This window comes from Octodon degus, unplaced genomic scaffold (assembly GCF_000260255.1).
Source record: "Octodon degus isolate 3935 unplaced genomic scaffold, OctDeg1.0 scaffold00067, whole genome shotgun sequence".
In the NCBI taxonomy this organism is placed as follows: Eukaryota; Metazoa; Chordata; class Mammalia; order Rodentia; family Octodontidae; genus Octodon; species Octodon degus.
In genome coordinates this window covers 10,165,775-10,175,361 of record NW_004524643.1, presented here as the reverse complement: position 1 = coordinate 10,175,361, position 9,587 = coordinate 10,165,775, and the positions used below count along the sequence as shown (strand labels likewise).

The window sequence follows — 9,587 nt, the reverse complement described above, 5'->3', positions numbered from 1 at the left end:
TTTTTTTTTTCATTTAATGGAGTTGTCATGGGATTCTTTTCAGATATATGTTGTCCGAATTTTGAGAGAAGGACAGTTTGAACCATCATTTGTGTTCCGGACATTTGATGAATTTCAGGAACTTCACAACAAGCTCAGCATTATTTTTCCACTTTGGAAATTACCTGGGTATGTTCCCACCTTTGTTCAAGTACGTCGTTGTAGGGAACAATTTATTCTCAAATGTAGGTACAAAGCATAATGTTAACACTTAACACTTGGATGATGGCCTGGCTTATTTTCCTTTGTCTCACAAGGGCCTAACACAGAACTAGTCATAGAAAAGGTTTCTTTCTTTTTCTTCTTCTTTTGTTGTTGTTTTGGTTGGGTTTGGCGGTTTTTTTGGAGACAGGGTCTTATTATGTACTTCAAATTGGCTTTGTGTTTACTATGTAGCCAGGCTGGACTTCTCCTGCCTCAGCCTCTCAAGTGCTGGGATTATAGGTGTATACCATTATGCCAGCCTGTAAGTTTCTTTTGAATGAATAAATAAGGAGTATGACGAATTTGAGTCTCCTAATTTTAGTTTAAGTTTTGACTTTGTTGTCTTTATACCACAGTAGGAAACACAAAATAATTTGTAATCTTAGTTTCAAAAAAACTACATGCTGGACTGGGCAGATAACTCAGAGGCATAAACACTTACCTGGCAAGTACAAGGTCCCAAGTTTGATCCCAGACCCACATATCCTACTACCCCTGGAACCCTAGTTGTGGTGGCACACACCTGTCATGCCAGCGCTCTGGGAGGTTGAGACAGGAGGATCACTAAGAGTTTGAGATCAGCTTGGGGGCTACAAAGGTGAGCACAAGGCCAGCCCAAATTGCATAGTGAGACCATCTCACAAAAAAGAAAAAAAAATGTCATGATAAATCACTACCAAAATTATCTTGTATGGGCCATACCAAGCTCTTCTATTATATAAGTTGAAGTAGACAGCGCCAAAATGATTAATGAAAATCTCAGTGGTTAGAACTGGGGAGATAAGGTGGCGACCTAGCACGGCGGTGTCCGCGCCGGGCTCTGGAGCACGAGGTCGCTGGTTCGCGCCCCCGTCCGGACTCTTTCTCTTGGGGCCGGGAGATGGCTCAGTGGAATAAGCGCTTCCCTGGCAAGTGCAAGGGCCTGAGTTCAATCCCCAGTTCCGCAAAAAAAAAAAAAAGAACTGGGAACTGGGCAGATAGCTTAGTGGCTTAAGTGGCAAGCCTAAATCCAATCCCTGGTACCAAAAAGAAAGAAAGAAAATCTTAGCTGTTAGTTTTGTATTTGATACCCTTTAAAAACTTTACACAGTTTAGGGGCCAGGGAGATAGCTCAGTGGAATAAGTGCTTGCCTGGCAAGCACAGGGACCTGAGTTCAATCCCTGGTTCTGCAAAAAACCCAAAAAACCCCACAACTTTACGCAGCTTAATGAACAGTAGATGTTTTGTGTCAAACTGCCCAAATTCTTTGTACTAAATTTCAAAAGTAAAAAGACACTTTTGGTACAAGATATAGTTGCCTGCAATCCCAGGATAGTGGGAGGCTAAGGAAGGAGAATTTCAAATTCAAGCCCACCCTGGTTAACTGAATGAAGACCTGTTTCAAAATAAAAAGTCGGAGAGGTAGTTCAATACAGAGAACCTAAGCTCAATCCTGAGTACCACAGTACTGCTCCCCCCACAAAAAAAAAGATGAGTAGGCAAAACAGGTATTAAATTTTATTTTATTTTTGTTATGTTATGTTATGTTATGTTATGTTATGTTATGTTATGTTATGTTATGTCATTGTATGGAACTGGGGATTGAACTCAGGCCCTTGCACTTGCCAGGGAAGCGCTTATTCCACTGAGCCGTCTCCCCGGCCCTCTAAATTTTATTTTTCATGTATAGTCTTTCATCTTTAGAACACCACCAAAGGGCCGGGGAGATGGCTCAGTGGAATAAGCGCTTCCCTGGCAAGCGCAAGGGCCTCAGTTCAATCCCTGGTTCCAGAAAAAAAAAAAAAAAAAAAAACACCAAAATAAGTACAATTGTGATTATCCTTTTAGTATCTGAGTTCTTGGGTCATCTGGATTTTAATGGTATCTACAATAGCTTCTAGCTGATTGATCCTGTTAGAAATCAGATCTAATGGAATGTTTATGAATGACTGAAGATGGGAAGAAGCAATAGAAAATAAATAATAAATACAGGAAACTAGCAACACATGCAGCTTTGACTCATACAACATCTATGCCTCATAAATAGGAAGTAGGTAGTTGAACTATTTAATCTCTAGTTCTTTTTTTTTTTTTTGCGGGACCAGGGATTGAACTCAGACCCTTATTCTACTGAGCCAGTGCCCTGGCCCTTACTCTCTAGTTCTTTGGAAGTAAATTACAGAATAATTACTTTATAGTTGATGAAGACTTTAATCTTCAAATATGTAAAAGGATATCTTTAATAGTACGTATTAATTATTATATAATTATTTCCAAATGAAATAAATTCCAATTGTTTTTTTTTTCTTTTATAGCTTTCCTAATAGGATGGTTCTAGGAAGAACACACATAAAAGATGTAGCAGCTAAGAGAAAAGTTGAGTTAAACAGTTACTTACAGAGTCTGATGCGAGCTTCAACAGAAGTAGCAGAGGTGACTTTCCTGTTAAAAGCTAATACATACTGTACCTGTTGTACCTTATAGTAATAAACTAATGGAGCTTTTTTCTCTTCAATCATAGTGTGACCTTGTTTGTACTTTTTTCCACCCTTTACTTCGTGATGAAAAAGCTGAAGGAATAGCAAGGTCTGAAGGTAAGATGACTTTTTTGTCTTTGTGGATAATTTATATCTTGTCATTAGCTTTCAGTTAATGGGTTAACATGGCAGTGAGCTTACTGACTCTAGCCAATGAGAATAGGAGGAAAATATTCTATTTAAACCAATCTATTTCTGGATAAACTTTTCTAAAAATTAAAGTGTGATTATTGAAAAAGTATCAACCAGTCACCTACCAGTTTCTTTGATTCTCCCACCCGACATAAGTGATCCTGGAAGAAAAGCCAAATTCTTTAGTTAAAATTTGAACTGCTATATGCAGAATAAAATAAAGAGAAATGTGTTCCTATTTTTCAGGTGCAGGTCCCTTCAGTCCTACTCCAGGCCAAGTAGGAGGAGCAGTGAAGTTATCTGTCTCTTACCGCAATGGTACACTCTTCATCATGGTGATGCACATCAAGGATCTTGTGAGTGATTACAGATAATGTTGATGGTAAAGGAAAACTGCACCCTGGTGGGAAGCACTACTGTAAAGGGACTGCTTTTCTTTATAGGTCACTGAAGATGGGGCTGACCCAAATCCATATGTCAAAACATACCTTCTTCCAGATACCCACAAAATATCCAAACGTAAAACAAAAATTTCACGAAAAACTAGGAATCCAACGTTCAATGAAATGGTAAGTTAAAATCATTTCTAGAAATTTCTAAATTTAAGACTTTTAACTTTTTTTTTCCTTGTAATGGGGATTGAACTCAGGACCCTGCATTTGCCAGGCAAGCGCTTATTCTACTGAGCTATCTCCCAAAAGTTCAGAAGTTGTTTTGTTTTTTTTTTTTCACCTGGTCAGGATGCCATAAGGGCAGGTCTAGTAAGGCAAGAGGATCTGGGGATCAAATCACAGAATCCTGAGCCTGATTGCTTTGCTTAAGAAGGGAATTAAACAGGTGAGCTAAGCGGTAGGCCCCCAAGACTTTTAACTTTAAAACTTTAATAAACTTTTATTAAGCACTGTAAATTTCTTTTCATCAGCATTAACAGAATGGACCAAATTCCATCACAAAACAACTCCTGAGACATTCTCATTTCTTTCTGAAACATTTCAATTAACTCTTGCAGTTTCCACAAAGAAGCATCCATTCAAATTTAGAGCTTTTGTTGTGAGGTAGGCAAAAAAGGCAGGAAATTTGGAATCTGCGAGTGGGAAAGAAAAATATATATTATCCATCTATTAAACACACTGTCAAGAACACAGGAGAACTGGGTGTGGAGGCACATGCCTGAATTCCCAGCCCTCAGGAGGCTGAGGCAAGAAGATTATTGTGAGTTCAAGACCAGCTTGTGCTACAAAGTGAGCTCCAGGCCCGCCTAAACTGCATAGCGAGACCCTGTCTCAAAAATCAAAACAAAACAAAAAACATTAAGAGGCCAGCCTTGATGACAACACACCTATGATCCCAAAACTCAGGAAGCTGAGGCAGAAGGATTTCCTCAAGTTCAAGGACAGCCTGGACTACATAGGCCTTGTCTCAAAAGACCAAAAGAGGGGGCCAGTGAGATAGCTCAGCAGACTAAAGTTTGCCTCCTTAGGCAAAAACAGGGATGGTTTGATCCTCAGCACCACATGCCCTGTCAGCCCCACCCCCAGGGCAGTCTGAGCCTGCCAGAGCCTGGGCGTAGTGGCACACACCTGTAATCCCAGTGCTGGGGAGGCTGCAAGCAGGAGGATCACCACGAGTCCAAGCTGCATAGCGAGGCCCTATAACAACCAAATACATTTTAAAAAAGATATTAAGGCCAGATGTGGTGGCCCATGCCTGTAATCTCAGTATTTGGGAGAATGAGGCAGGAGAATCACAAGACCAGCTTGGATTACACAGGCTACCCACTGCAGGGTGGATGTAGCACTCCCTCCCTCAATCCCAGCAGAAGACAATAAACCAGTCACAAGCTCTAGATTCTGCTGCCTCTGAAAAGCACCACCCCCATGAGCGCATGAGGTTTTGGGAAGGCTTCCAGACACAAACCATGACGCCCAAAAAGAACAGAAAAGATGAAATGTCTACAGGGTTTTTTTTTTAAGTTATTTTAGCCAAACAACAAAAAGAATTAGATTAATAAGGTGTTTCTCAGAAATTATAGTAAGACTTCCTAGGGGAAAAAAAAAAGGAGCTGTGATGAGAATTTAAAATAGAATAGCGGGGCTGGAGAGATGGCTCAGTGGTCTAAAGCACCTACTTGAAACAAGCTTGGCAAAGCACAGGGACCTCGGTTCGATCCTCCAGCACCACATGCCAGCCAGCCCCGCCCCCTGGTGGACTGAGCTGGCCACACACACAATAAATAAATGTAATAAATAAAAATAAATTAAAATAAAATAAAAAAAAATAAAATGTGTAAGATCACCCTGGGTAATTAAAAAAAAAAAAAAAATAGAATAGCTTTGCAGCACTCGAGATTTGTTGCAAACTACATTTTTACTAAAGAGTTTCAATTGAATGATGGATAATCAGAAATCATTTCATGGTGTACAAAATCCAAAACAAGCAGCAAAAAGAAATTTTAATCCCTTTGTAGTTGCAAATTAATTGTTATGGCTGACTTGCCTCCTCTTTCCCAGCTGTTAGCTCATTCTAAGTAACTGCCAGGTAGTGTTTGCTTCCCTTCCCCATAGCCCCCATCTCAGAAAAAAAAAACAAAATACTTTTCAAGTTTTTAATTTTTAGCCAATGATTGGTCCTGCTTTGTACATCTGTATGTAAAGCATTCGCAAGAATGCTAACACAAGACTCCTGAAAACTTGCTTCCAAAGGAGTGACAGAGCCCTTAGTGCTTATTGTAATAAATGTTGTTCATTATATCATTCTGGGTCTGCTAATCTCACTTTGTTGCACTGAATATATTCCAGCAAATCAAACAATAAATGATAATGTAATGGGGGTTTTCTTCTCTTTCTTTTTTTTCTTTCTCCTTTGTTGCAGCTTGTATACAGTGGATATAGCAAAGAAACCCTAAGACAGAGGAAACTGCAGCTAAGCGTACTCAGTGCAGAATCTCTGCGAGAGAACTTTTTCTTGGGTGGAATAACCCTGCCTTTGAAAGATTTCAACTTGAGCAAAGAGACAGTTAAGTGGTATCAACTGACTGCAGCTACTTATTTGTAAACCAGTCATTTTCTGAGCTTTGAAAGCAAAAAGTTATAAAAGTGTGCACACATGCATGGACACACACAATTTGTGAACTTTGTATAGTATTTTTATACTTGGGCAGAATTTATATAGTTAAATATATTTGCTGCATTTCAATACATCTGTTGGACCAACAGTCACACAACTTTTCTAAATTTTGGGAAGCCATTGACATTTTAAAATCATTATATTGAATGCTATAAACCCTAAACTTAATATATAAGTGCTGAAAAAGAATTTGAGATAGGACTATATCAGTTCAGCCACCTATTTTGGATTGTTTCTTATACAGACATAGCATTTTTGTTTTCCTGTTAAGCACCTTTTACAACCTTGACCACTGTGTATGTTCACAACTACCAAAGTAAAAGAAAAATGCAAAATGATACCATAAAACACAGCTGCTATTCACTGGGATAAAAAGCAAAGCACAAACAGTAGATAACTATATTAAGAACTACTAAGTAGTTAATAGAAGTAGGAGAAAATACTGGTTTTGTATTGATTATTAAAAACCTTTTTCAGAATAAGTGCCAATCATTCAAGTTGTAAATAATAGTGCCTTAATTAACTTGATATGCTTCCTTGGCACTTCATATCTGATATTTTTTTTCTGACTTGATAACAATAAGTAGTTGTCTTTCACTTTCAGCTTACTAGGATAAAGATTATGTTCATTTACTAATTTTTCCTCTACAAAAAATTATTTTCTCCTCTTCTCATGTTATTTTAACATGAAGCTGTTTAAGGTGTTTTTTTTTTTTCCCCGCATAACTGAATGCAGTTTACTGAGTCATTGCATACAATTCTATCATTCCATTATACTACATTTATTCCCAGGGTGTGAGTTGAAATTGGGTAATTTCACTTCCATATATTTATACATTATTCCCTCATTAAACAAGTGAAAATTGTTAACCCCGGTACCCATTCCTGCTTGCTATAAGAACTCCCAAGAATAGAGAAGACTCTTTAGAACTTTCAGTGATACAAATAGCCCACTGCAGCACCTGTGCCATAAGTTCGTCATCACTGGCCTATTTGGTCCAGACTGATTTTGGATGAAGGGGATGATTGGGGATGGAACTCAGGTTTTTTGCACTGAGCTACATGCCCAACAGCCACGACTCCTGGTGGTTTTGTATCTTGAATCAACAACTTGCTAAAGTGCCCAGGTGGGGCTTGAACTTGGGATATTCCTGTCTGACCCCCCCAAAGTGCTGAGATTATAGGCATATAGTACCATGCTCAGTTCAAACTGAATTTTAATATAAACTTCTTTATTAGACCTTTATATTAAAATGATATTCATATAGACCTTATGGAAGATTGTCTTTTAAACTGTCTTGTACATTCATGTGAATTTTTTTCCTTAATTCAGTAAGATTCAGAGGATTAAAATACATAAGATTGGTTTTTATTACTTACTCAATTTTTGGTATAACTTTAAATAAATTTGTGTATACACACACACATTAACCTTCATGGCTAGAATAGGAATTCAAGTACTTTTGAAAACAATAACACAAATGTCGCAATCTGGTTTTTGCAAAAAAACTGAAAAAAATATGCAATGAAGGATATCATGAGAGAAAAAGGACAGTCTCCAGTTCCATTGACCAGAAGAGAATTCGTATGAACTGTGCAGATGTTTAATACAAATGATACCTGCAGAACAAAAATAAAAGACTTGGGGATATGTCTGTGTAACAGGTTTTAAACAAACTTGAAATTTTTGGTGCCTAACACTAAATGGTCCATTTGTAGGAAAACTCGTAATTATGATGTATGAATGTCATTTTTATGTTTAAATGTGTTGTCTATTTAATAAGTTAATTAAAATGCAGATTACAGCACCACTGTTTGCTTTTTCCACACTTAATTTTTCCTCAGTGTATGTAAGTAGCTTTGCAAATGTAAAATTAGCTCTAGAAAATGTCACATAAGCTTTTGAGATCTGATTCCATTCCATTGAGTTGTTAGGCATTGTTAAAAACAGGTGTCTTGTTAAAAGTCATTGTTAATTGTACTCACATGGGCTGCATTTTGGCAGTCTTTTATAGCAGTGTCTTATCACATATAATAGAGCTAGAAAACGTGCTTTCACTTTTCAGTTATAAGAAGTCTAGATTCATATCTAACAGTGTATATTTAGTACTGTATAGTTAACAAGAACTCAAAAATAATGGTCACTTTTTCTCAGTTTAACTCCTTCGTGCCTTCTTTGGCCACTAAAACAAATATTTTAATATGTTATTTATTTGTGAAATGCTAATCTTCATCCCTTACCAAAAGACAAAAAAGAAGGGGAGCCTCTTTGCACTAGTACTACGATGAATCAATTCTAAATCAGTTGAGGGGCTGGAGAGATGGCTTAGTGGTCTAAAGCACCTACTTGGAACAAGCTTGGCAAAGCACAGGGACCGCGGTTCAGACCCCCAGCACCACATGCCAGCCAGCCCCGCCCCCTGGTGGGCTGAGCTGGCCACACATACACACACACACTAAATGTTAAAAATAAATAAATAAAGTTAAAAAAAAAAAAGAATACTTTTTAAAAAAAAAATAAAAAAAATAAATCAGTTGAATTTTTAAACATTTTGTATACTTCCCTTAAATATGAAAAAACAAGCCTGACAATGATTTTTATGTGTAATCACAATATTTTATACCTATCTTTATTAAGCAGAAAAAATTTGTACACATAAGTCCTAAACCCAAAGGAGTCTTCTTCCAGCTCTTGTTTCAGACCAACAGATGTGGGTTGTCCCAGGGGCCATGTACTTCCAGCTGTGGGCTCTAGGCCAGGACAGAGAGCCACTGTGCTGCTCTGTTTCCCTGCACTTGAAGGCGCCTAAGAGGCAGGAAAGGCACAGTCTTTGATAAAGTGCTCTTTTCTTTCTTTCTTTCTTTTTTTTTTTTTCTCTTTCTTCATTTGAAGTTTTATGAAAGTTTGATAATCTTGCCTTAAACTGAAGTATTTTAGGATTCTAATAATGTGGCATTTAAGAAAGAAAATACTCACTTTTGATAAACTTTAGATGAGAAAGGATTGAAGCCCCACTCTGATATTGTAGTTTTACTCACATACTGTTTTACTAGCAGTACAAATATGAATGACTATAACTGGTTGCATCTAAAAGAACCAAATACTTTAATTAGGATAATGATAAAGATGTATAATATTTTTAATACATTAAATATGTTTCTGTGGGTTGAATGTGACTTCATAACTGTACTATGATTGTATTATTTCTGGAATAAAGGATATGAGCTCACTGTTGTTTGCTGTTGTCTGCATCTCACTCAGGAATGCGTTAAGAGTAGTAATCCTGCATTTTAGCTTATGGAGAAATTAGAACCCTTATACACTGCTTGTTAGAAATGTAAACAGCTGTTACAGAAAACAGAGTTTCTTAAAATGTTCAATGTTGAGTCTGGGTGTGGTGGTGTGCCCCTGTAATTCCAGCGCTGGGGAGGCTGAAAACAGGAGAATAACTCCGAGTTTGAGCTGCATAGTGAGACCCTGAACAAGGGGGAAAAATGTTCCCTGTAGGGTTACCCTATGATGTCACGGATCCAGCATTTCTAGTCCTAGGAACTAAACTCAGGTACTC

The 9,587-nt window shown here is 37.7% G+C and overlaps 1 protein-coding gene across 1 annotated transcript in view; it reads left to right on the top strand.

Moving 5' to 3' along the window:
- Pik3c2a (phosphatidylinositol-4-phosphate 3-kinase catalytic subunit type 2 alpha) overlaps positions 1–7,691 on the top strand; it is a 147,206-nt gene extending 139,515 nt beyond the window's left edge. Inside the window, exons 26-31 of the mRNA XM_004634951.2 lie at positions 44–168; positions 2,539–2,656; positions 2,745–2,817; positions 3,139–3,248; positions 3,336–3,461; positions 5,764–7,691. Coding sequence (XP_004635008.1) covers positions 44–168; positions 2,539–2,656; positions 2,745–2,817; positions 3,139–3,248; positions 3,336–3,461; positions 5,764–5,946 — 735 coding nt within the window. The 3' untranslated portion in view covers positions 5,947–7,691. The remainder of the gene's footprint in view (positions 1–43; positions 169–2,538; positions 2,657–2,744; positions 2,818–3,138; positions 3,249–3,335; positions 3,462–5,763) is intronic.
- The last annotated feature ends 1,896 nt before the right edge of the window (positions 7,692–9,587 follow it).